The 27,263-nt window shown below is 52.9% G+C and overlaps 1 protein-coding gene across 2 annotated transcripts; it reads right to left on the bottom strand.

Annotated features, from left to right (window-relative positions):
* Positions 1-608: 608 nt before the first annotated feature.
* Positions 609-23,773, bottom strand: Vps37c (VPS37C subunit of ESCRT-I). 2 transcript variants are annotated; one of them, XM_047519134.1, is made up of 6 exons: positions 23,526-23,773; positions 16,529-16,622; positions 7,708-7,806; positions 4,509-4,680; positions 3,772-3,854; positions 609-2,763 (listed from the first exon to the last, which is right to left on the bottom strand). In XM_047519134.1, exons 3-6 carry the CDS (start codon positions 7,798-7,800, stop codon positions 2,065-2,067), a joined length of 1,047 nt encoding a protein of 348 aa, XP_047375090.1. In that variant the 5' UTR covers positions 7,801-7,806; positions 16,529-16,622; positions 23,526-23,773; the 3' UTR covers positions 609-2,064. The 2 variants fall into 2 exon arrangements, with proteins under 2 accessions (XP_047375090.1, XP_047375091.1); XM_047519135.1 differs by lacking the exons at positions 16,529-16,622; positions 23,526-23,773 and adding an exon at positions 7,920-7,944.
* Positions 23,774-27,263: the final 3,490 nt, after the last annotated feature.

The raw sequence follows: 27,263 nt of genomic DNA, 5'->3' as shown, positions 1-27,263 counted from the left end.
TGCAAGGCAGGAGGGCTGACTTAAGGGACCGTCAAAACCTGGTCTCCCAACTCCCTCAAAACTTCTGGTCCTGAAGAAAACGAGACATCCTCCCTGGCCTCTGAAAACCAGCTTGGCAGCGGCACTCAGGGACATGCTGGGAAGAGGGCCAGCTTATCTTTAGTAGACCAGCCAGTTGAGTGTCCCCTGTCCCTCTGAGCAGGCCCTGCAATCCCACCTTAGAAACTGGATGGGCCATAGCCAGGCTGACCAGCAGACGCTCCTGCTAGCCCAGCAGGAGGCAGGAATGTGCATGGACCAAGCTGGGCTGGGGCCCGGGCGCCCCCTAGTGGGAGCCTCTGGCCTTGCATGCCACTGCTCTCCAGGACAAGGCACAGGTGCAGGCCCCTCCAAGGAGAAGGGAAGAACAGGAGAGGAAAAGGAAATGCTGGAAAAGCCAGGCCCAGGGGGTGAAGGGCTGGGCAGGGCAGCAGCTCAAGGGATGACATCCAGACAGAAGGTGCCGTGTGGTCAGAAGGCAGAAGGCTTCAGGACAGCGTGCTTCTGAAGGCTGCAGAAGAAACCAGGACCCCGAAGCCAGCCCACCAGAGCCACAACACTACACGTAACCCATCGAAGTTTATTATGGCAATGAATTACACGAACACACAGGCGATCATTCATCCAATTCAGAAGCACTCAGACAAACTCCATTAGTGATTCCTCTTCATAAATAACTTACAAGAAGCAAGCACAGTTGGTGAGGAACTGCTAATCTAGCATCACACACACCCACAGGTGGCACGCAGGCCGGGGAGGGGGCAGGCACCAGAAGGTGAGGTTTCCTCCTCGGCCCCCAGCACCCCAGGTCCACCGGAGGCTGGGGACTCAGGGAGTGGATGTCTCAAGGCACATACAACTTCCTAACCCGTAGCAGCTCCAGGCTCTGCCGAGACCTGGTTCACATCTGGGACAAACAGGTCAATGCTTCCTTCGTCACCCGCTTTGGCCTAGTGTCGTCATTTACTCTGTACATGCTTAAAAGCCCACAGGGTGCTAGGGCTGCATGTGACAGTCACAATCCCTGCCCTTTACATTCTGAAGACGAGAGAGGTGCAGAGAAACTGACCCGGTGTAGTGATGGTGTTTTGGAAAGCACCATTTGGGAGGTTACTGTTAGGGTGTCTATGACGACCGTCTACAGGGAAATGGGGGACAGGGGGAATACATGGGGAGATGAAGGGCGAAGGGGCAGCTTGCGAATGAGATTCAAGGCACTAAAGAATGGATGGATGGGTGGGCCTCAGAAAAGCCAGCCAGAGTGGGGGGCCCTGAGGGAAGGGTGGCTGGGAGGGCCCCGACTCTAGCTGAGCCCCAATGTGACCACAATCTCCCGGGCTACAGCTGCTCCACTCCCTCCAGCCAGAGGGACATCCCAACCCACGTCACACTCGCTGTGCTGGCGCTGCTGGTGCTCAGACCAGCACGGGGAGCTTCTGCCTCAGCCTATGGGAGTTAAATTATGGCTTATATGGGACTTAAAATTACTGTTTTTCCCCTAAATCTGTGCTTCCCTCCAAACCACCCCTAGCCATGGTATGTGGGGCAGAACATTCTTGAATGTTCAGACACAAAGCTGCATCCTTGGCTTGGGACTCTGTCAAATATGCCCAATCGCAGGGGAGAGGCAGGGTGTGGGCACGGTTGGGACCCCAGGCCACCTTGTCACTGAGACAGCTGCGCTGGGTTCAGTCTGGGGAAGCAGACGCGAGGAGATGTGCACAAATGCATGACACAGCGTCACCCGGGCTCCTGCTGGCCTAGGGGACCTACAGCCTACAGCCAGTTACCGACAGAGTAGCTCCCAGGAGGGCCTCTGGCCAGAAGGCCAGCGAGTTCTGTAAGCTTCTGTCACACACTCTCAGTGCCTTGTGGGGTCCTGCATGCCAGCCAGGTGCCTCCGAGACCTCCTTGTGCTGAGGAGGCCCACAGGGAGCACCAACCACTAAGCTCAAATCTCAGTGACGGGCAGGCCAAAGGCTTGCTGTAGGCGGAGGAGAGAAGGGCCACGGAGCCAAACCACGGCTAGTACCCGGGCCAGGCTGGGCCCGGAGGTGGGGAAAACCCATAGGGAGGAGTGGGCCCCGGGGGATACGGGGGCTGAGGGGGCACTGAGGGCTGGGGCTGTCCTGGGAAGCCTGGGAGTGGAGGCTGTGTCGGGTAGGGAGGTTTCCTTCCTGCTGGGAGGTAGGGGGCCTGCTGAGGATAACCAGGACTGGGGGCCCTGCCTGCTAAGGGGTACCCAGGGCCAGGGGTGCTTGTCGGGGCTATAGGGTAGCCTGGCCGAGGTGGAACGCTCCTCTGCGGGGACCAGGAGTAGCCCGCAGCAGCCCTGGGTCCCGGAGGCCCAGGGTATGAGATGGAGGGCTGGGCCACCACGGGGAAGGGGGCCGGCTGCAGGGCTCCCTGGGCAGTGGGGCCCACGGGCAGGGCCGGGGACGGGCTGTAGGGCAAAGGGTAGGGAGGGGTGACGGACGGCTGTGGAGGCGGCTGGTCTTCGGCCACAGGGGGTGTGGCCTGAGGGCCTGGTCGCAGGGGCAGGGGTGGCGGGCGGGGTGGAGGGGCATCTCCAGCCAGCTCCTGGGAAGCTCGGGGCCTCCTCACCACATCTTGGAGCTTCTCCACACGGACACGGCGCAGATGGGACAGCATCCTCATGGAGGAGAAGTCCTCCAGAAACTTTTCCAAGGGCACCTCGCCCTCCAGGAACTTCTCAGCCATGGCCTGGAAGACATAAAGTCAAGTGACACAAGGCTTCCGGCTTGCCCGGGGTCAGAACTCTGCATGGCCTGTCATGAGCGCACGCCAGGCTCCCCCAGTCTTCCCCAACTCCACCCTGGAGTTTCTCTTTGAAGTGTCCCCTCTTCTGACCCCTCTTACATCACTGTTCTGTCTCCCTCATGAGCATGTCAGCTCCTTAAGGGCAAGAACTGTGTCTGTCACAGTCACCCCAGTGCCCTGCCCCATGTGCTAGCCCACAGCACAGTGGCCACTGCACGAGTGCTGAGCAGTGGATGAACGGGAGCTACTCAGTCACTTGTGCAAGCGAGCCCGTGGGCTAGGAGGACCGGAAGCTCTTCCACCCAGCAAGGGAAGCCCGCCCAGAGACGAAATGGACGCCCAGAGGCAGCAGCAAAAGGGAAGCGGGAGAGGGACCAGGTCTCTGACCCCCAAGACTCAGGTGCACCACCCTCCCACTCAGTCTGTGAGCTGCCCAGGGGCCTCTGTCAGCTGTCCATTTCAGGTTCGGCCAGCAAGACCAGGTCCCTGACACAGCAGTCCTCACTATCTGCAGTTTCAGTTACCCAAGGTCAATCCTGCTCCAAAAATATTAAATGGAAAATTCTAGAAATAAACAATTGATGAACTTTAAATAACTTTCATTACAGAATATTGTTATGATTGTTCTATTTCATTATTAGTTACTGCTAACCTATTCCTGTGCCTAATTTATATATTAGATATGCAGATATAGGAAAAAAGCATAATAGTGTATACAGAAGAGTTCAGTACTAGCCAGTTCCAGGCATCTGCTGGGAGTCTTAGAAAGGGCCCCCCATGAGTAAGGGGCACCACTGTATTTGTAGCCAAAGGGCCTCCACTAGGACCCCGTCTTTGCTATCTACTAGGCGCCCCTGTTTCCTGCTCTGCAGACAGGAGTGTTCATCACCAGGGCCCACCTCCTCGGGCCCACCCTGTCCAAGGAAGAGGAGTGCCAACTCTCCACCTCACCTCGGACTCCTCCTCAATCTTCATGCCTTCGATCTGCAGAAGGTCCAACAAGGTCCCTGGCTGCAGTGCTGAGGAGAACTTCTCTGGAAGGAAGGGCAGGAAAGGTTGGCATCTCAACAGTGCTGCCTGATTCCATGCTGAGGGCAGAGACCTGGGACAGGCGCTCAGGACGCCCTCTGCACACACAGGGCCCAGCCACCACCCAGAGTCTATGCAGTCTCTTGGGGTGGGTCTGCTGGACCCTTTTGGTCCAGTTCCCTCAGACGATCCCGTTCCTGAATAGAGCAGGGCAGGAGAGCCCAGTCAAGGCCTCAGCCAAGCAGCTCACCAACACCAGTCCCGGAAAGGAAGGGACTAGATCTGGAGGCCGCTTCACCTCACAGGGGCACACTCCCTAACCTGCCCACACTGCTGGCTGGCAGTGGCAAGGAATGCATCTCCCTGGATTCCAATCCCAACACCGCCTATTTCTAGCTGGGTAACCTCAGGCACAGCTCTGAGCCTAATTTTTCTCATCTAAATAATGAGAACAACAACAGTACCTCTACCCTTACACACCACTGTATGCGGAGTGCTTAGCTCAGGGGCGCAGAGGCTGCTGGCCCTCTCCTGTCCTGGGGAGGGTAATGAATCTAGTCTTCCCCACCATTCCAGGTGCCCTCTCCAACCCGACCGTGAATGGAGTCCCTGCATTAAGAGGGACACCAGAACACTCTCCCAGGACCAGCCGTCCCTACCCAGCTTTGCCTTCTGTTCCTGGCACCGTTCTACAAGCTTCCGCAGCTCCTGGTATTTGTCCGAGAGGTTTGAGCGGCTGATTTCTAGGGGTCCCTGGAATTCCAGGTTCCGCTCAGCCAGGCTCCGGTTGGTGGCTAGTGCCATCTCTCGTTCCAGCTGCAGGTCCTGGACCTGGAAAAGTATGAAAACAAGCAGTAAGAACAACTGTGCCTGGGCCAGGGGCTTCTGGATTCATTACTCACCTTGGGGAAACTGGGATGATGCCCAGCCCTTAAGCACAGGCAGACAAGCCTGGGTTCAGACCCTGTACCAGGCACTCTGGCCTGGGTGCCTCGCTTTATCTGTGATCTGGCAGCCCAGGAGGGGGACACACACGAGAAACTGGTATTTAAGTTAACAGTCTGCCAAGGCCTCCTGATTGACTGCAAGCCCACCATGGCTGCAGACTTCAGGGAGCAACCTGTAGGAGAAAGCCAGAGGCTTCACAGGAGGGGCAGGATCAAAGTCCCAACTACTTATCCCCAAGCCTGAGTCAAGAGGACTACGAAGAAGGACCAAGGTGGCCCAGGTCAGACCACAAGCTGGACGTTCCACAAGGCCTGCAAGTCAGGCTGTTCTGAGGGGATGGGAGACTTGCCGCTGCCTCCCAGGCCACACGTGTCCTGCGCAGCTGTACAGACGAGCCATCTGGATGTGCCCCTGAATGCCCTCTGATGAAAACACTTCCCCAAGCCAGGCAGCACTGTGCCCCTCAGCCGGGGTTTGCAGCTGCCAGCTGATGAGGTGCAGGCCACGGAACCCTTCCTGCTGTCCTTGCGAGGAGCCCTACCCATTTGCTGAGAGGTTTGGTGAGTCAGACCCACCACCCCAAGATGGTGGGGACCACACACCAACAGCAGCATGTGGCACACAAGAGAGGACTCAGCAGCCACCACAGGGGTCGGGCACAGCTCAGCAGGACCAGCTGCCACAGGGAAGACTGGGACCCTAAGCCACGCAGCTTCCCCTGCAGCGCCAGCACGGGGAAACCAGGCCAGACTGGCTCATCCTGCACCAGCCACAAGAAGCCGAGGCCTGCATGAGGGCTCCAAGGGAGGTCTTCCCACCTGCCACCCCGGCTCAAGGTCCCAAGCCCTACACCATGAGGCAGGCTGCAGGCTGCTGGAGAAAAGCCACAGCGCCCCTCCAAGAGGAGGCAGCCATGACTCAGACAGCACGCCCAGCACGTGCCCAGCCAGAGCCCAAGCCGCGGCACCGTGGCACACGGCCCCATCCCTGGGCTGTGGGCTTGCTGCCACCAACACCCTCCTCGGCCACCGGGAGAGCACACTGACCGGCAGGCACTGGGGAGGTTCGGTCTCTTCGTAGGCCAGGGAGGAGTACTTTTACTTATGTGGCTGACTCAGAGCGGGGCCCTGAGGCCTCCTCTCCGACACGCCCCACAGGGCCCCTCTGGCATGCCGGCACCGCCGACCCCGGGCCTTCCCCTATAAATCCATACTGCATCGTTTTCCTCTAAAACTTATCCTACCTACTTCTGCTCCTTCCCCACAATCTCCTCAATTTCCTCCCTTGGGTCACTATGAAGCCTCTGCTGTTCATCTGTCGACGTGCGTCCCACACCTTGCTCAGAGCAAATCCCTCGGCCTGCGTTGGTCGCTCAGTTCACTCTCTTCTGCACAGAAAACACACCCCTGCCAACTCCCTCCTCAAGCCACGTCCACAACCCAAACCAAGTGGGCTCCTCGCCCTTCTCACCACCGCAGTTACTCAATCCCGCTTCATGGACCGGGGCAGCAGAGCTCACCAAAGGTTCTCTGGAAGTCTGAGCGGCCTGCCCTATTTTGTTTCTGCCCCGTCCATAATGAATAATTTTCTTCCCTCAGAGCCTTCAAATTGATTGGTCAGGCACAGCTGCACACCACAAAATTCAAGTTGCCTTTTGCCCAAGAGGTTGTTTCTGCTTATATTTTCCATGGGTCTACGCTTCATCATAGATTCTACCAGCCTGCTCAGTTTGGAAGTCAACTAACGATAATTACGTAAAGGTTTGCTTCTGCCAAGCTCCATGCTCTGTGGGAGCAGGCCTTGGAGTTCCCACAACACTGTGCGCATGACAGATTCATGGAATACTTGGTGCTTAACACGCACTGAGCATCCCTAATCCAAAAATCCAAATCTGAAAAGCTAAGAAATCCAAAACGTTTTGAGTGTCTACGTAATACTCAGAAAGTTCTGAACCAGGAGACCTAATCCCCAGTCACCTCCGATGCAGCGAGATGCCTCCCTGGGTGGAGGAGCAGGGTGACAGAGAGCACAGCGAGGACAGGAGCTCTGGGGAGGGACAAGCAGGGGGGTCTGGATGGGGTGGCTTCATTTCTATTTTCCTTTAATACACTGGAATCCACAGAAGAGACGCCACACCAGTTCGTCAGTGAACGTAAGCATATGCTCCAAACGTTACTCAGGTGAGCCTGGAGCTCCCTCACGCTGGGGCCAGGAGACAGAAGCCCCTGGAGCAGCAGGCAGGCTGCAGCCCGTCCAGGGGCCACCGTGCTGGTTTCCAGCGGGGTAGCCACCATCAGTCACCTGGCCTCTCCTGCCTGAGGGAAGGCATGGATCACAGGAGATGGCAGGGAGGGCGGGGAGTCCTTCACTAAGCGTCCAGTCACCTGGCCTCTCCCGCCTGAGGGAAGGCATGGATCACAGGAGATGGCAGGGAGGGCGGGGAGTCCTTCACTAAGTGTCCAATTGTGCTTACTCCCATGAGGACTCTGTGACTAGGAGCTAAGGCAACGAGGTCCAGGACGACGGGGACGGATCCAATGGCATGAGCTGCACCCAGTCACGAAGGGAGCCTAGCAGTTTGAGCCACTGAAGACACAGGGTCCACTTTGGGGAAAAGGCAGGCACCGAACCACACCGTGGGGTTGTGGGGACCTACAGACGCCTGGGGCTTCTGGGTCCCTGGGAGGTCCCAGGGGTCCAAGTCCACATGGGGCCCTGGACTCGCAACCATTCGCTAGGCTCCCAGATGACCCAAGGACTGGCATGAAACCTCAAGGGATGCTCTGGCTGGCCCAAACCAGGGTGGACTCCACAGAAAAGGGAGATGAATTTGGCTAAAACTCCCAGTGAGCGCAAATCCTTAAGAAGAGCTTGTGGTCTTCCTCGGGCCTTGCGACAGCCTCCCTCTACCTCGGGGGACTCCAGGGCCAGCCGGTCAATCGCCTCCGGGTCATTCTGCATCTCCTCCAGCTCCTGCAGGGTCTTATCTTTCAGGCTCTCCATCCTTCCCTGCAAATACAGAGCGACACCCAAGTGAGGAAGGGGCGGCAGGAAGGCAGAAAGGCAGACCCGAGCCCACACGTATGTCACAACCAGACGGAGCTCTCCTCGCATGACACCACCTCACGGGGGAACTCAGGAGGGGCAGGAGTGCCAGGGAGACATTCCCAGGAGAACGAGGTGCACCCTTTCCACCCAGACCATGAGCAAGGGCACGGGAAGGCCCACAGTCCCTCAGGCACTAGAGGAAGCTCCCTAAGGAGCGACGGGAAGGAAGGAGAGCTCAGGCAGCAGGAATGGAGACTAAATTCGGCAGAGGGCCGCCTGCCAGCGCCGAGGCCACCCTGCCCTCTGGTGGGTGTCTATTTCTGTCTGAACCAGAAATATACCAACTCCACATGCGGAGCTCTGCTGCTTCCACATCACAGGTGCTACTGTGTCACCGCTTGTTCTATTTAGAGCACCAATGACCTCAGGCTTCCCCAAGAATCCTCTGCAACTGCAGCCCTCTCCGCGTGTCACCAAAACGAACTGTCATGTGTGGCCTCATCAGAGCAGAAAAAAGAAATCACCTAATTGGCCTCTCAGGCAGTCAGGAGGAAAAGAAATCAACTGACCAGGACAGGACACCCGCTGACTGAGAACTGGGGTCAGTGGTCTCCCTGTCACTGCCCAGAGGGTCACCCATCATCTGCGTGACAGATGGGTCACAGTCAGCCCAGAAGGGAATCCCAGGGACCGAGGAGAGGAATCACAAACCAGCACCCCCTTCCTTTCTGTTGGCACTTTCATGCCTTTTTTTGTGCTGGGACTGAACCCAGAATCTCGCACACCAACAAGCACCACCACTGAGCTCCATCCCCAGCCCTGACATTTTACTCTGAGACAGGGTCACACTAAGCTGCGTAGGCTGGCCTCAAACTTGCCAGGTCATCCTCCAGTGCAGCCTCCCAAGTGACTTTGATCATGGTGGATGCCATGGTGCCTGGCTACTTCATGCTTTTTATCTTTTGTAGACATGCATTTTATAGCTTTAATTTTGGTTCTTCTCATGACCAAGGTTGCTAGTTTTCAAAAGATTCCAACACCACAGAAATCAAGGGTCCAGGGTTCTCGCCATCCCCTCTGTTGGCAGTCAGCTCAGAAGCCACACCGATGACTCAGTCAAGGTGTTTGGGAACAGAACCAGGGTGACTGACAGAAGTAACCTTCTCCAAGGAGGGAAAGGTATCTCCTAGGGCTGTCAGGAAGGTGAAAGGGGAGACTCCCTTTTGCCAGGAAAGTCCTGGTTTACGCCCTTGGTTCTAGAGAGGCTATTAATGGTGATGCCTTTCATGCACAAAAATGTCCTGATTTAAACAACAAATTACGTGCTCACCCTACTAATGAGCAATCCAAAAAAGGCGTCACCGTTATTTGTCATTCAGTGAGGACTGAACATAGTTCCAACCTCTAAGCCAGGAGGGCCAGCCCATCATCCTGCAGGTGGCCACCTGCAGCCTCCCCTTCAGGAGGCCGGCCAGGGCCCAGCGACCCACTGTCCCTCCTGCAGTCACAAAGAAGCTGGTCCAGGGCCAGTCTTTCAGAAAGAGAACAGCTTCCAGCAAGTCCTGGCACAGTGGAAGCCACTGGCTTCTGAGCACCCACAGCACAAGTCCTCCTGGCACTGTAACACAAGGTGGCATCAACTGTCCCACACACGGACGATGCATCAGGAAGGTTAGGTTGGCTGTGGCCAGCAACGGCAGAACAAAATTCAAGCCTGGACTGTCTACACCTCACCTTCCTGCGCCAAGCCCGTGCTCCAGACGCTGGAGGGGAGAACGCGGGCCTGAGAAGACCGTGGCATGGAACAGAGCCTGGGAGGCATGCTGCTGCTGTGTCACCAGCCCGCGGGCCTGCCACAAGCAATGACGTGCTGAAGACAGAGACCTGTGACACAGAGCGAGAGCGAGTCGAGGACCTGCACTGCCAGCCGTGGCCTCACCCAACCGGAACCTCCCTGCGCCTCAGCTCTTCATCTGTCAACTGGGCCAAGCAACAGCACCTCCCTCACAGATTCAAGGAGACCACACAGGCCAAGCCTGGGCCAGCGCAGGCCTGGCTTAGAACACCAGTGCAAGATTTCAACACCACAGACTGACGTGCGGTGACCAAGGCCTCCGGAGAACCTGCTGGGCCACAGCAGCACGTGCAGACCAGCCCCACCCAGGAGAGGCCTGCCACCAAACAGCATCTGCTCACTCCCGCAGTCAGGGCCAAGCGCAGCCGCACTGCGGGCTGAGGATGGCTGCCACCTCGTGTTCCTTACAGCGCCAGCCCACAGGTCAGGACCCGCTCTCACCACTGGAGGTTCCCACGCATTTCGAGAGCCCTGAGCTGAGCCTAGGCTCCCTGGGACAGTCCCTGGCGTTCCCAACCACTTATCCTGGAGTTGCCACATGCTGGACTTTAAGGCAACAGAGTCTCAAAGAACACACGGCAAATTTTTTGTCTCAGAACCCTCCTCACTCCCAATATTACTAAGGTCCCCAAAGAGTTCCCGTGTGGATCACAGTTTTAGGATGTGCTGTATTCGAAATCACAAGTGGGAAAGGTTTAAAACACAAGAATACCTCAGCCACCAGAATCACCTGCTCTGAAAACACACCGTGTACACGTGGAAGACGGTGAAGGCCCAGGTCTCAGAACTGTTAGGAAAATTGCTCTGACCTCATACATAACCAGGAAGGGTCTTGGAGACGTTCAGGGGTCCTTTTGAGAGTCACTGGCCTCCTAGAGGTTAGGAGAACAGTCTCTGCACCCCAACTCCCTGGGCTGGAATCCTGTCACTCATTAGCTGGGTTATCTGACCTCTGTGCCTCAGTTTCTCCATCTGACAGAGCAGGGCCTAGAACACAGGGAATACCATGTGGGTATCTGAGCAGCGTGACAACCCTCTTGAACAGTGGGCGTGGACGTTACCCAACACCGAAAGAGGAAGGCTGGAGGTGAAGCAAGGGCCACGCAGCATGCAAGTGGCAGGGCCTGAACGAGTCAGGTTTCTTGGGAGGTGCATCAGAATCACCTGGAATACGAGTTTAAAGCCAAAGTCCTCAGTCCTCCTTCAGATGCAGAACTTCAGAATCTCCAGGGCACCATTCAACTTCAACAGTTTTAATTTTAACAGAGTCACGGGGGTCAAGCTGGCTTGGCATCTACTGTCTTTGTTTCCCCTTCCTCAACACTCTGCAGCGGTCCCAGCTGACATGGAAAGGCAAGCACCAGGGACAGGGGGTCTGTCAACGGGGCCACAGCAGAGGCAGGTGAGACGTGAGCCGGGCTGTTCCTACCGGGTGAGGCTCTGTCCAGAACCCCAACGCACCTCCTTCAGCACCTGTGGCTGGCCCTGCGTGAGCACGGAGCCGGTTCCAAGCTGCCTGTCACACTGGACTTAGGCTCTAAATCAGCAGACCTATGTCAGGGAGCATCGCCAAGTGAGGCGGTGTCCAAGTGGGCCGCCGCGTTGCCAGGATCACAGAGCAAACGCTGACCTACAGCTCCTGAGAAGAGGGCCCAAGCTGTGGCCGACACCACAGGGAGGCACATGCGAAGACGCCACCTGCTGCACTCGGGCTTCCAGGGGCCAGGAAACCCTGGCCCACACGGAAGGGCCGCCTCTGCCCACAGGCTTCTCCCCTGGTTCAGAGGGCACTGCTGACCTGAGGGCACACATCCTCATCTTCCTGAGCACAGAATGAAGTGTGCTCAGGATTTCCAAACAACTCTGCCAGAGAGCTGGAGGCCAAACGTCCTCTTCAGGGACTCAGTTTTCCTCACCTATAAAATGGGTAAACAAACCCTGCTGGTCACATGGCCCATTTCTTCTGCTATCAAAGCCCTTAGCAAACCCTCCCATGAGGTCATATAATCACCCTAGTAAGTAAAGTGAGCATGACGAGGCTTAACTACCCCCACTTCAGAGATGAACCGAGGCTCAGAAAGAAGCAGGAAGGGTATTGGTAAGGTCCTATGAACCTCCGGGGTCAGACACCAGAGGTCCCACTCCCTTCCCTCTTCTGGTATTTTCCTTTGTCCCCGCCCTGCCCGTCGCAGGATGTGATGAGGACTGAGTTTATGTACAAGATCCAGAGACCACAAGCCGCCATGGGCAAGCTGGGTACCCTGGCCCCGAGGTCCCCGCCTTCAGCTGGAGGTGCTCAAGTGGCTGCCCTCACACACCTAGGCCAGGGAGAAAGCCACGCACGAGCTCTCGTCCATGATCACTGCACCAGAAGAGAAAATGAGTCCCCACTGCAGGGCTGACGGCCCCTGAGGAGGAGAAAGGCTCTCTTTTTCCTGTTCTTTCAATTAAGTGTTGTCTCCTCTGCAGTTTTCACTTCCATGAGCTGTCACAACCCCAGCCACCTACAAAGCCCTGGCCAGCCAGTCAGGCTAAGCACCCAGGGAGTGCGGCCCTGGCACGCGCCCGGACCCAGCGGGCTCCAGCTCCCTCCTGCGGGTAAGAGGGCAGGCAGCTCTGCCGGGCCTGCCAGCTCCTGAGGCACGTCACCCACTGCCAATTCCAGGAGACAACTCCGAGGTGATATATGTAAACTCCGGGTAGGCCACCAGAACCCACACACGATGGTTCCTAACCTGAAATCAAACCACACCCTCTGCCAGCCACATGGGCAGAGATGACTTCACAGAGAAGTGGGTGGGAGCCGTGGGCAGAGGTGAGTGCAGACAAACACAGGTCACAGCATCCTGGAGACCCTCCTTTGGCCACAAACCCTGAAGAGGGGTGAGGGTGGGGTCATAGGTCGTAAAGCCAGAGTGGCACCCTCAGAGCAAGGAGACAGCATTTCCAGGCTGGCCCAGCCACCTGAGGGGACCTCTGGCGTCTAGCCCCTGCTGCTCTGAGTTCAGCTTTCGACTTCTTTCATTACTGTAGAGGTTTCTTTTGGCGGGGGGGTGGGGGGGTGTGCTGGGGATTGAACCCGGGGGCTCGCATGCTCTACCACTGAGCCACATCCCCAGCCTTTTTTTATTTTATATCCAGACAGGGTCTCACCAAGCTGCCCAGGATGGCCTTGAACTTGGGATCCTCTGGCTTCCTGAGTTGCTGGGATGACAGGTGGGGGCCACCACACGCCGCTATCATTACTTAGTGTCTTGCCTAAATTGCTCCAAGTGCCTTGAACAAGAGTAATGGGATCTAGCGGAAGATGGCGAGGCCCCAAGGCAGATGAAAGTCTGTGGACTGAGACTAAAGGAGGTGCCATTTCTGGCCACGCCTGAGCAGAGGCAGCTGCAGAACCTCTGTGGGGAGCAGGCCAGGGCGAGAACTGGAAACAGCCTCCAGATCTGGGTTTCACAGGAAAAACAACAAAAAAGCAACGTTACTGATGGTTCTTTTTCAGGGAAGAACTCTGCCTGACTGTTCAGCTCAAGAACAAGGTTTCACCTGGTCAGACGCGTTCCAAGAACAAGTTGAAAAAGACAAAGGCTAGCCAAAAACAAAAGGCAGGGATTCCTAGGCCATGAGAACACGAAGATCAGAGTAAGGACATGCCAGTCTGAGAAGCTTTCGGGACCCCTCGCTCCTTGCCTCTGCCCAACCAGTTAATGCCAGCTCTCCCTGCAAAGATGCAAAGACAAGCACTGACTTCCCACAGCCAAGCGGGGTTTGTGCTCTTTAACTGTGCGGCCTTGACCAAGTCCCTCAACCAAAGGTTTCTTACCTTGAAAATGATAATCCTCCCTTGGGTTGTTGGGTGGTTCAGGTTAGTGAGCCCCATGAAAGGGCTTTGCAAATTCCCAAGCACTTAATAAATGCCACTCATTCCACCTCTTGGGGTAACCTGGTGATTAGGGGCAACAAGGCCCCCGGGGTGCACCACTGAGTCAGGCAAAGCGACAGCTACTACTGAATCCTCGAAAGGCCCTGCAGTGGGGCCGGGAGGCTGCAGCTCTGATCCCTCTCCTCACGTTGCCAACCAACTGAACTTGCCAGAAAGCCTGAGTTCACACTGCGAGCAGAGCTGTAAAGTCCCTCTGCTTCTTATAAATTTCCCACATCCACCTACAATACTGGCAGAAGTTGTTACCATAGAAACCTGCGAAGTTCAATCTGCACGTGTTGAAGGAAACTGGCCCCATCTGACCCCTCACGTCAAAAACACCTGCTATTGCCTTGGAAACCTTCCTAATCCTGCCACTTAAAGAGGAAATATTTGCTGACCTTATCTAGTTTTCTTTTCCCAGAATGATTCTAGCCACATACCCAAGTATCAGACTCCTGAGGAGGTAATAAAAAGAAATCAAACCATCCGCTCTTCTCACCTCAACCAAAACATCACTGACTGTCTTCCCCACGATTTCAAAAGCTGGCGTGTGCCAGGCACAGTGGCATATGTCTGTTATCCCAGTGACTCAGGAGGCTGAGGCAGGAGGATAACAAGTTCAAGGCTACCCTCAGCAACTCAGCAACTAAATTGCCTATGCAATTTAGTAAGAACCTGTCCCAAAATTAAAAAAGTAAAAAGGCTGGGGATGTAACTCAGTGATAAAGTGCCCCTGGGTTCATACTCAGTATCAAAAAAAAAAAAAAAAAAAAAGATTAAAAGAAAAAAACTGGAGCATAAGCCACAGAAAGAGAGATGTTTTGGGGTTTTGTTCCTTCTAAGCAATGGCTGGAGCTGGGAGCTGGAGGTCCCGCCCCACCCCTCAGCACTAACTAGTTAAGTCAGCATGAAGTGGGGCAGAAGAGTGTGAGCATTAGAGCCAAATATTTCTAGATTTAAATCCCAGCCTGATCTTTTTACTAGCTGTGTAACCTTGGGCAAATTATTCAGCCTTTCTCATTCTGTAAAACGGGGCTAACCTACCAACATCACAAAATCGTAAGGCATTAATGAGAACCACACTCTCTTTAAAGGTGCTGGAAGACCACCCGGCAGCAGGCTGGCTGAGCTGGTCCTAGGCTGCGCTGATTCGCACACCTCACATGGTATTGCTATAAAACGCCACAGGCTGACCTCGCCAGGCAGCCAGCTAGGTACGCACCAAAGGACTCTGAACAACCCGATCCAGAGAGAGCGCAGGGTGTGGCTTTCTGAACAGGCGCTCAATCAACAGAACAAAAACCTGCAAATGTAAGCACAGAGGTCCATCTACGGGGCAATGTACACTCTCTCAGGGTAAGGCTTCAAGAAGGAAATGGTCACCTTTGCCCAAATATTTAGGTAACGACCTACTGCTCCTCAGTAGCAGCTCCACCACTGAAAATCTCCAGACCAGGGCCCCCAGGTGAGAAGTTGCAGGAGCAATGAGCCCATTTGCTGTGCCGGTGCTGGGGCCCTGGGAGTGGTGGGAAAAGGGCTCCTCCACTCTCTGAGCTGAACCACCAGCTGCTCAGGGTGCCCCGCCCCAGCAAGGATCCGGGCATTTTGCTTTTCCTGCATGACCCCGCCCACCGCTCCAAAAACTCCTCCCAAACCCGCTGAGCCTCTGGGCTGCAGTGGGAGACTCCAGCAGGGAGACTGCCATCCTGACACTCCAACTCCAGTTTTCGCTCCCCAAAACCCTACTCCCCTCCCAACCACCACTGCCACCAGCAACCTCAGCCCCTCAGGGGGCCAGTTCAGACCACACACCTCCCTTGACTCTCCACGGCTTTACCTGGTCAGGCTTCAGGAGCCTCTAAGCACACCCATCACTGCTGCAGGCACCGAATGGCCTGTATCCAGCGTCTCCTCCTTACGACCTCCTGCCACACACCTCTGGGTCAATCTTAAAAATGCTGCTTCCTGCTCCCTCTGCCTTCCTAAGGCTCGAAGGCTCCTCCTGCCTCCTCCCCAAGCAGCTAAGTGTCTGAAAACCACTGCCCGAAGCCCTCAACTCTGTTGATCCTGACAATCACCACCCTGGCCCAAGTCCCCTTCTCTGCTCCCTTTCAGCAGGGCAGAGTGAGGGGTTCTGCGGCAGAAGGGAGGGGTGCATCAGGCTTTACCGCCATCCTCTCCATCTCCCTCCTGGCCACATGGACCAATGGCAGTGCCCAAAGACAAGATTCCCAGAGTGCTCGCCAGGTGCCCATAGGTGCTGGACACGCAAAGCACGTCACCCTCACAGCTACGCCGCGGGAGGGCTGCTTTCAGGGAGGAGGAAAAGGTGCTGAAGAGAAGTCCCCCTGCTCACCAGGAGGCAGTGCTGAAGCCGAAGTTCAACCCAGGGTGTCCGGCATGGGCCCAGGCTCGTCGCACCACACAACGCTGACCAAGTCCATGAGACAGGGTCTGCTCTGGGGGACGAACTTTATAAATGTTATCACTGACAGCTGCCACTAGTCTCCCCAAGAGTAGGACTCGTCAGACTGAGTTCAGAACCCAATACAACGCTGTCCTCAACCAGTGCTAGCTCGGTAACTGGGCTCCTTTACCAGCACCCAGGCCAACACCCCATTCCTCAGTGGGCTCACAGGGCCCACTGCCTCCTCCAGACCCCCACTCCAAGGGGCAGACCCAGTGGCGAAGAGCTCAGCGTCTGGAAGGCGGACAACCCTGCACTCTGGATCATCTGCTGGCTGGGAAGCGTTGGGGGAATCTACCATGCCAGCCTCAGTCTCTCCTCCAGGGTAAAGCGGGTCAGCACCTGGAAGGTCCAGCACCCTGCTCTCAGGCTCGGTTCGACCGATGACTGTGGCCTTCCCACCATGGCTGAGCTCATGGGCTCCACTCACTCTTACCTCTGCAACTCAGCACTCCACGTGGACTCTGAGGGAAGCGAAGATGGCTCCTCCAGAGACAGCATCCGTCAACAGAGTGACATGACTCCTGTGGCTGGATGTAATCAGAGAACAGTCATCAGCTTCGACCAATGCAACAGTCAAGAAACAAGGGATTTAATAAGCGGCCTGTTCTGGAAACTCCCTGACTAAAACCCAGCCATTTGGTGAGATCTCTTCTTTGGTCCGTGGCTCTGACTTGAAAGAAAAGCATCCTAAATCTCCACATCAACTTCCATTTGTTTCTCCTGTGTCCCGCCCGCTCAGATGGCCAGGAGAGGATTTCAACCTTCGGCTGTCACCCTCCCCAGTCCCCTTCTACTCTGCACAGAGCAAGCTGAGCAAGCAAATTCCATCGTCCCTTAAGGAAGGATCCAGATGAGGCCAAGCAAAGACACATCCAGGAGTCTGCAGGGTCATGCAAGGTGTGTCCCCACGAGGTGCGAGATGACGGAACACTGCTCCCACTAGTGTGTGTGTGGCCACCCTGGGCTACAGGAGGCGGGTGGCTGCAGAGCCCACGCCTGGGTCCAGCAGATTTACAAACAGGCAAACAGGCTGCAGAGGGTAACCGAACGGCCACAGAAAAAGAGGCCATGGGCCAGAGCCTCCTCATATCTACTCCCCAGGCTATAGGTGGCGGAGGCAGCTACACTAAGCTCTGGACTCACCTGCAGGATGTCCACCCACACCCGCCTTTCTAGCAGCTGCCTGCCTGCTGGGAGACTCAACCCTCTTCCACACGTCCCGGACCCTGCCTCAAACCTTTCAGGCTCCCCAGTGCTCTGGTGTTTAAAATCTTGTGTCCTGGGCTTGGCAGGCAAGTGTCAGCTGACCCTGAACTTCCCTTTCCAGGTAGCCCTCCCTCAGCCACCCCTGGACTGCTCACCCCACCCCAACTTCTCCTATCCTACCTTCTACTCCTGGGACAGAAAGCAAGCGCCTGTCACTGGAGGAAGACAGGGGTCCTACCCCTCAGGGAGTTCACGGCACCCCGCCTCGCCTTCGCAACCACCCCCACCATTCCTCTGCTGGAACGCTCTTCCTTCCGCCTTCATCATCATGAATACCCTGCTTAGCCCCAAGTGCCAGCACTTCTGTGGAGCTTCCTTGCCCCTCCCAAAGAATTCATGCCCTCCCAAGGTTCTCTGTTGGTACCAGGTAGGATTTACGATCTGGCAACCAGCACGTTTCCCCAGCAAGAACGTGAGCTCCCGGGGGCCCCGCCCGTGCCGCCTTCGTTTCTGCAACCCAGCACCTAGAGTCAAGGCTGACTACACACGAGCACCCAACGAGTGCTCAATGCGCAGGGGACTTTTGCTTTGGGCCAACACGAAGGAACAAGGACACCTAGAACAACTAAAAAATAAATAAATAAATAAAAAATAAACAAAACACTAGTTTCCAAACACTCGACATCAGAAAGCCCAGAAGAGTGATCCTGAGAGAGGGAAACAGACCAGGTGAGCCCCAGAGTCACCCCAGCTTACTGCCTAGAGTTTCCAGGCATGGCATGTGAAGTTGGGAAGGACTCAGGAGTCCAGGAGGGCCAAGGCAGCCAGCGTTCACAAGGTAGAGAGTCGGGGGACAGCACTACAGTGAAGTAAGTCCAGAAACTGCAGAGGGTCCCCCTCCAGTTCTTGGCTAAGCATCTTTCAGTAGAGATCAGGTTACAGGAACTAATCCACGGGCCTCAAATTAAGATGTGAAAGTGTCCCCACCAGCTACAGTGGAACACAGGACATTGGGAGAGTACTAAGAAAGTACTGCCTCAGCAGTGGGGGAAATGAGCCCAGGTCCAGAGGCTGCTCTGATCTCAGCTATCAAAGCTTAAGAACAGTCTCTAAAGAATCGAACTGTCTCCAAGTAACTTAAGTCTCCCAAGTATAGTTATGTAAGTAAAAAAATTTAGCACCCAAAAAGGTAAAATTCACATCTGACATCTAATCAAAAATTACCAGCATACAAACAAGAAAATATGACGATAATGAAGAAAATGATCAATGAAAACAAACCCAAAACTTACACAGGTAATAGAATTAGCAAGGTAAGGACTTTAAGATAGTTACTATAACCATATTCCAAATGTTCAAGAACCTAAAAGAAAAATTAACCAATCTTCCGGAATTGAAAACTCCATTGTCTGTGACTTAAAAGCACACTGGATGGGAACACCAGCAGATTCGACACTGCAGGAAAAAAGATCAGTACTTTGAAGATATAACAATAGAAACTATCCAAAATAAATCACAAGGAGAAAAAGAGACTGGAGAGAAAAATTATCAGAGAGCTGTGAAACAACTTCAGGCACTCTTACAACAAATAGCTGAAGTTCCCAAAAGAGAGGAGAATGAAGAATGGGAAAATATTCAAAGAATTACTGGCTGAAAAATTTCCAAATCTCATGAAAACTATAAACACAAGAGATCCAAAGAATTCAACTAATCCCAACATAAGAAACATCAAGAAAGCTACACCAAAAGACATTACTAAATTGCTTAAGCCCATGATAAGATATCATCTAGAAGGGGAAAGAAATATCACAAAGAAAAGAGCAAAAATAAGAATGGCAGCAGAAAACTCATGAAACAACGCAAAAAGATACTAGAACAGCATCTTTAAGGTACTGAAAGAAAAACAGTCGACCTGGAATTCTACACTCAGGGAAAATATCTTTCAAAGCAAAGCCAAAATAAAGACTTCCTTCAACATCTGAAAGCTGAAAGAATTCATCGCTAACAAAAGAGCACTGCAGGAAACGTTAGAGGAAACCCTCAGTCAGAAGGAACACGGAACAGGTGGGAAACCCTGATGTACACAGAGGAACAGAGAGCCCCAGAAACAGCACCCGAGTGAACAAATACAAAGACGTTTCTTTCTAAGCTCCTTAAAGGCTAAATGACTGTTTAAAACAAAAGATAATGACAATGTATTGGGAGATTTATAACATACATAGAAGTAAAACGTGACAATAACATTTATTTAAAAGATAAAAATTCTAAGGCTAGCAGGGAGGCACTGAGCCACTGCAAAGTTCTGACACTACATGTGAAGGGCTCTAAGCTTACCTGAAGACTTACTACCTATCTTAAAGTCGTCACTTTTTAAAAAGTGTTATAGCTCATAAGTCAACAAAGGAAAATGGAAGTAAAAAAATTGTTCAATGCCAAAAAATTAAGGAAGAAAAAGGAAAAGGGAACAAACATGGAACAGATTGCAAACAAATAGCAAAACAGGAGACTTAAACTCAAACATCAGTAATCTCATTAAATGCTGAACATGTCAATTAAAAGGCAAATTGTAAACATTGTAAATTTAAAAACTAAAATAAAAAGGCAAATTGTAAAACTGAATTTTTTTTAAAAAGTAACATCCATCTATATGCTGACCATAAGAAACCTACTTCAAATATAAAGCATGAACAGTTTAAAAGTCAAAGGATTTACAAATATGTACCATAATTTTTAATCTGTTTTTAAATTGTGATCATATACATATAAGACTGATCACTTCAGGCACTTTCAATCTACATTTTAAGTGTACAATTCTTTGACATTAAGTACATTTTCTTGGTGGCACAACCATCACAACTGTCCATCTCCAGAACTTTTTCATTACCCCAAACTGAACTCCACGCCCACTAGACGCTAACTCCCCCGACCCAACCCTAGCGACATCACCCACTCTGTGCTTCCACGCATCTGACTACTCTAGACACCTCGGCTAAGCATCAGACATTTGTTCTTTCTGAAAGCACGTTTCATTCAGCCTAATGTCTTCCAGGCTCATCCACGTGTAGTGTGTATCAAATTTCCTGCCCCTGGCGACTGAGCAGCAGTCTAAGGTACCTAGCACTAGCACCTAGCCTAAGGTTTACCCATTCATCCGTCAGTGTTCGCTGGGTCACTTGCACCTCTGTCTGCTGTACATGGTGCTGCTGAGAATGTGGGTGAACAGATTCCTGTTCACGTTCCTGCTTCCGCTTCTTTTAGGTATACACCCAGAAGTGGGACTGCTGGGTCCTATGGTAATTCTGCTTAATTTTTGAGGAATTAACATACTGTTTTCTACACTGGCTGCAGCATTTTACATTCATACCCAAAATGCACAAGGCTTTCATTTCACTTTTTCCACACCCTCACTAACAGTTTTTTTCCCTATTTTCTTAAAATAATAATCATCCTAATAGGTGTGAAGTGGTATCTCACTGTGGTTTTAATTTGCATTTCATGTGCTTTTGGCTACTATTTCTTCTCTTTGGAGAAATATCTATTCAAGCCCTCTGCCCATTTTTTAACTGGGTTATCTGATTGCTGTTGTTGAGCTGCGGGGGTTCTTTATGTATTCTGGAGCTCTACTATTGCTAATTCTTAAACACTGAGTTAGCTAAATTAATACTTGGTGCTGCAAATTTCAGAGCAAGAATATTTCCAGGGATTAAAAGAGTCATTTCATAATAAGGTCCATTCATCAAGGAAATATAATACAAACAGACATGCACTTTTAGAAACTCAAAACACATGGACAAATGGACAAGAACACAGCCCCCATCAGAAGTTGTCATGCCCCTCTCCCGAGAACTAAGAGAACAGCAGCCAAAGTCAGGAGGGCACAGAAGTCTTGGGCCACACTATCAACCAATGTGACTTAACTGAAATCCACAGGACACTCCACCCAGAGACAACAGAACACACATTTTTCTCAAGGGCTCACAGAACACTTATCAAGACAGACCATATCCTGGGCTTCACAAGTCTCAGCACAGTTAAAGCAAATCAAACTATACAAAGTATGTCTTCTATTTACAAAGAAATTAACTTAGAAGTCAACATGTATTCGATGAGAGAATAAAGTAATTCTACAATGCTGGTGTCACTCCTCTGACTACTTGTAACCTGACTGAGCAGGTATAGATAAATTAGCTAGGCCTACCTCACTGGAGTTATCTGGTGTTCCTGGTGATGGTCCCTCCCCTCCTCTCCGGTCTATCCCAAGCCCCAGGGGCTTGACTTGTCAGCCTCAGTTGAATCAAGACAAACCTGTTTGCTATTTGCTCAGTTCTTCACCCAACTAGTGAAATCAAAAAGAAGAAAGAATGGAGGTAGCACCTGCTAGCAAGCAGGCCTCTCCAGCCAGCCAAAGCTAAGAAACTGTTGCCATTACAGAAATCTTTCCATCATGGGGCAACCATCTGGAAACAAACAAGAACCTTCGGAAACTTCCAGATCCTGAAAGGAAGCTGCCAACAGAATTCCCACAACGGAGGTCCAACTGTATTAAAAGGAGGTCTTCAATGACCCGATTATGTCAGTCTGGAAAAACCCTACTCCTGCTAGCCAACACTGTCCAGAAATGATTAATATGGCTATTTATCCTAATGCCCCTTTTAACAGCACACTTCAAAACAATAAGCAAAAAGAAAGCAAGAATCCTTAATAATAATCCACTTCCAAGATATCAGTGGCCCACCAAATCTACAAACTCTCAATCACATCATGCACATGTTAAAAAGAGGTTCCTGGGACCCCTTCCAAATACTATCACAAGAATTTCCAGATGCAAGGCTCTGTTTTGTTTTTCATTTTGTTCTGTCTTTACAAACATCAGAGATGATTTTTAAGGTCAAACAAATATGGGAAACTGAGTAATCTAAGAGACAACATCACAGAATAAAAGGCACATTCACTTTGAAATGAGACTCAAAGTTTAAAAATTCCAGCTCAGCCACTTACTGGCTGACACCAGCCAAGTTACCTGACTCACTTACTTCATCTGCAAAGTGGGATCACCGCGGATTTGGATGTGTTCTCAGAATCCAGTACATTCAAAATGCCCCTACAGTAGTGCCCAGCAACTAGCAGCCTTCCATAAGCTGCCCAGATGAAGACATCTTTAATGAAAATTTCCTCCTTAATGGACATTACAAGTGGCACCGAGCCAGAGTTCCAAGATAATCTAGGAAAAGGCTTGTCTGGGCAGGACCACTGTCAAGAACACAAACTCGGGTAGCATCCAGCATTTTACCCCAGCAGTTCTTAGTCTCACCCAGAAACCCAGAGATCAGGTCTCCACAGGGATGCAACTCTGGACAACAGTCAAAAAAGAGACTTTCCCTCCCAAGTCCCTCTCACCACCACCTCCAGCTGCAGGGTCGACATTCACAGAACGGGGTGAAATGGCCTCATTTTGGGTGCACCAGTGGGAAATGGGACTCCAGGATAGGAGGGGAGGAGCCAATGAAGGGAGTGAAAAGGGCCTGGGGCAGCAACTGAAGAGCTGGGATATTGCTGAGGCCAAGAAACAGTGGGTGAAGTTCCCTGGGCTCAAGAGAGGCATTCCCAGTGTGCATGGCATGGTGTGGCTGCGACCCTGAGGTGTGGTCAACTCTGCCAGTAACTCAACACAGCCGCAGAGAACTCCTTCCCCCCACAAAGCAGGAAAGCACCCCGCGGGTGGTGGGGGGAGGCAGAGGAAGCAGGCACGCACTGGGAATACACACGCCCGGCTGGGTAGCCCAATTGAGGGATCCTGACTAAAGGTCAAGAACAGAACCAAGGCTGAACGATCCGTCCTCTCACTGCCCTGGGGAAAGGGCCCTGGCCAGGATGTCACAGGCCAGAGTAGGACCCGACTCTCGGGCCTCAGTTTCCCCATCGGTGCCACGGGCAAACTGGCTCTGAGGACACCACAGCTGTGACCGCTGGACGCTCCGACGTGGGGCGAGGGGCTGCACAGGGGCACAGCAGGTGGAGGGCGGTGGCGCCGGCGCCTCTCCTCCCTCCCGGGGCGCGGGGCCGCGGCGCCGGCCGGCGAGAGTCACGCGCCCCTCGCGCCCAATCGCCGGCCTCGGCCAGGGGGAGGCGCGCGGGGGCCACCGGGGGCCGGCCGGCGCCGCCCCCTCCTCGCCCGCGACTCCGCCCGCCGCCCGCGGACCCGGACCCTCCCCAGCCCCGCTCACCTGCCCAGCCGCCGCCGCCGCGGGGAAAAGCAGCCGCGCCCACACTTCCGGGATCCGCGAGGCCCGCCCCGCCGGATGTGACTCCCCGCCCGCTCCGGGCGCCGGGGCAGGCCGCGCTGCCTTCCGGGACACGGGGGCGCCCCGCTCGGCGGCCTCTGAGTTGCCACGAGACCGTCCCCCACCCGGTCGCAGCCACCTCACCGCACTAGCGGGACGCCCACCGGGCCGAGAACGCGCGCCGCTGCCTAGCCCCGCCCCGCCGGCCTCCGGCCCCGCCCCTCGCTGGCCCCGCCCACGGACCCTGGATAGTGCGCCTGCGCGGACTCCCGCAGCTGCTCCGGCGGAAGAGCTCCGGTTTGGGAAGGCTGCTCAGAGCTGCCCAGGAGGAGCCCCCGAGGAGGACCCAGTGGCATCCCAGCACCTGGGGAAGGCCCTAGAAGGGTTAGGCTCAATCTGCGGGGTCCCCAGACCCTCCGCACTCATTTCCATAGCTTGGCTCCAGGACTGGAATGGCCATGGATCCAAGTATCCCCTGACAAATGACTGGCGGGCTCCTGGAAACAGCTCTGGGTCGTTTCCCCCAAATTGACCTGTTTTCCAGCACTTGTGTGGTTAGTGCTTCAGAAGCCACAGCGGGCCTTACACGCATCCTCACTTCTTCGTCATTGACAAGACCCATGGCGGCGTCGCAGTCCCTGATGCTAAAGCGCTGTCTTCTCTTGCGGCTTGTACCAGCCAAGCCTGCAGGCGAATGCCATTCCTTTTGCTTTTCAGCAGCTGCCCGTGAGCTTTTTAGCCCAAGGGCACCATGCTACCTAAAATTCAAAACCTAGTTAGATGTTGATTGAGACCATCATTGCTAGTGGCAGAAACCCAACTCAAACCAGCTTCTGCAAAGTGGGATCCAGGGGTGGTGGTAGCACCCAGCACAGCATCACCCCAGGTCTTACCCTCCCTCCACTTGAGTTCTTTCTTTTTTGTGTCAAAACCCTTTCCTCTAAAGTTTTATTTTAAATTCTAGAGCGAATGAATCTGATTGGCTACGATAATCATCCTGCTTCTTGTATTAGTCATCTTAGCATCACTGTGACCCAAATACCTGACAAGAACAACTTAGAGGAGGGAAAGTTTATTTGGGCTCACAATTCCAGAGCTTTAGTCCACAGTAAGCCAAGTCCATTGCTCTGAACCCAAGTAAGGCAAAGCATGCTGGAAGGGTGTGGCAGAGGAGTGCTACACAGCTCGTGGGAGCCCAAAATCAGAGAGAGAGAGAAGGGGCTTCTGGGAAAATGAACCTTTCCAGGTCATGCCCCCAGTGACTCTCCTCCTCCAGTCATGTCCCCCTGCCTACAGTTACCTTGCATTCAAACTGACATGAACTGATTATGTTACAGCTCTCGCTTTTATGGGACACCTCATATCCAAACCATAACATTCTGTGCCTAGTCCCCAAAAGCTCATGTCCGTCTCATAATGCAAAATGCAGTTAGTTCACCTGTAAGAGACCCATAGGCCTAACAACTCCAGAATTGCCCAAAGGTTCAAGTCCAAAATATTAAAAGTGAGTTACACATATCCAACATCCAGTAGCACAGAGTAAGCATTTCCATTCCAAAAGAGAAGAATAGGGGCAGAGAAAGAAGAGATGGGACCAAAACAAAACGAAAACCCAGATGAGCAAAAAGGTCCTGTAACTCTGTACAGCATCTAGCTCCAAAAGTGGCAAGATGTGCTCCCCAGAGGACTTGAGCAGTCCCTCCCCCTTGGCTGCTAGCCATGCACCCAGGCTCTTTTAGCCTGGCTCACTCTGCACCCAGTACCTTTTCTTGTCAGACAATTTATGTTACTGGCATCTCTTAATTCCTGGGGTCTCCATTCCAGCTTCAGCTCACAGAACTTCATGCATCACATTCTCAGGGTCAGCCCACAAGGATTCTGACTCTGCTTCACTTTGCCTGGTCTCCCAGGCCTTCCTTTGAAATCTCAGTGGAAGACTCCATGACTCCTTAATTCCAGCATCCTGATCACGGCTGCAGTGGCTTCTAAGTGCCTGGCAGTTGAGTACAGTTACTTCCTTGCCCACCCTGTGCAAGCAAGGTGCCCCCATGACCACTTCTCAGAAGAGTTTCCCTCTACACCCTGATCCTACAATGGGTGTGGTCATGCAAATTCCTGAGATGCCCTCAAGGCTTTTTTTCTAGGGCCTCTGTGCAAAGTACTTAGCATCTCTTTAGTGGCTATAACCTCTTTAGCGCCATAGCTTTCCAGGACCCAAGTTTACACACATTTTTTTTTTGTCAATCTACAAGTTCTAAAAATTCTTCAGCTCTGCTTTCTGTTCCTGACTCTCACTTTACACCTGGATAAAATCCACCAGCAAGATCCATGTCACTGCCTAAATACTGTGTGCCACCTCGAAATTTCTCCAGATTAATTAGTTCATCATCTTTAAATTCGGTTTCTCACAAAATCTCAGGACATGGGCAAAGAGTAGACAAGTTCTTTGCCAAAATGTAACATGAGTGGCCTCTAGTCCAGTTCCTAATAGAATCCTCATTCCCCTCTGAAACCTCATGAGCACCGTCTTTATTGTCTGAATTCTGGTCTTCTGAGCTCTCACCATAACCACCCATGTAGCTCCACTTAGCAACATCCAAAAGATTTTCCAGCCTGCATGGTCAAACTTTTCCAAACTGCTCCTGCAAACCAGTTCCAAAGGCTTTTGAATTGCATGGTCTGGTTAGTTACAGCAACAACCCCACTTCTGGTACCAACTTCTGTGATGGTCAGCTTTGTGTCACTGTGACCAAAATACTTAACAAGAACAACTTAGAGGAGGGAAAGTTTATTTGGGCTCATGATTTCAGAGGTTCAGTCCCTGGTCAGCCGAGTTCATTGCACTGGGCTCAAGATGAGGCAGAACATCATGATGGAAGGGCAGGATGGAGGGTCCTGTTCACCTTGTGGCACCAGGAAGCAGGGAAAGAGGAAGGGGCCACAGGGAAGATCTTCCAGGGCACGACCCCAGTGGACACACCTCCAGGCATTCCCCTTCCTATAATCCATCCAAACGAGGACGGACTGATTAGATCACAGCTCTCATAACCTAATCGCTGCACCTCTGAATATCCCTGCATTAACACAGGAGTTTGGGGGGACACCATATCCAAATCTTAGGTCCCCCGTTGAGCAGAACTTCCTCATCCTGGCCACCTCATAGGCCACCAGATGGCCTATGAACTAATGCCCCTTGGGTTAAGTGGTCACCCTTGTCTCATTAGTGGCCTTCCCTCAGACTATCGCCTACTTTATTTATTTATTTATTTATTTATTTATTTATTTATTTATTGGGTGCTGGGGATCAAACCCAGGGCCTTGTGCTTACAAGGCAAGCACTCTACCAACTGAGTTATCTCCCCAGCCCCTATCGCCTACTTTAGAAGGGAGTAGGGAGCGGGGAAGAAGCCACCTCAGCTGCTGCCCTCGGATGCTGGTGATTCCTTAGGGGTGCCATGTTGTTGGTTTTGCGAGCATTTTACTTCAAGCATAATGCCAGTGACGACCATTGACAGCAGGAACCAGAGCACTAAGGTGAACTATTTCCCTTGGGTGGGGAGAGCCAGGGCAGATGACCTTGTTTTTGCCACAGTCCCTTTTGAGCTATGCATATCATTTTTGAGAGGGGAAAAATTAGAAAACACTAGAGATGGATTAGCTTGCATTTATATTCAACAACAC

This window comes from Sciurus carolinensis, chromosome 11, assembly GCF_902686445.1.
Source record: "Sciurus carolinensis chromosome 11, mSciCar1.2, whole genome shotgun sequence".
Lineage (NCBI taxonomy): Eukaryota > Metazoa > Chordata > Mammalia > Rodentia > Sciuridae > Sciurus > Sciurus carolinensis.
The sequence above is the reverse complement of the archived record's forward strand: the minus strand, read 5'-3'. Positions and strand labels throughout refer to the sequence as shown.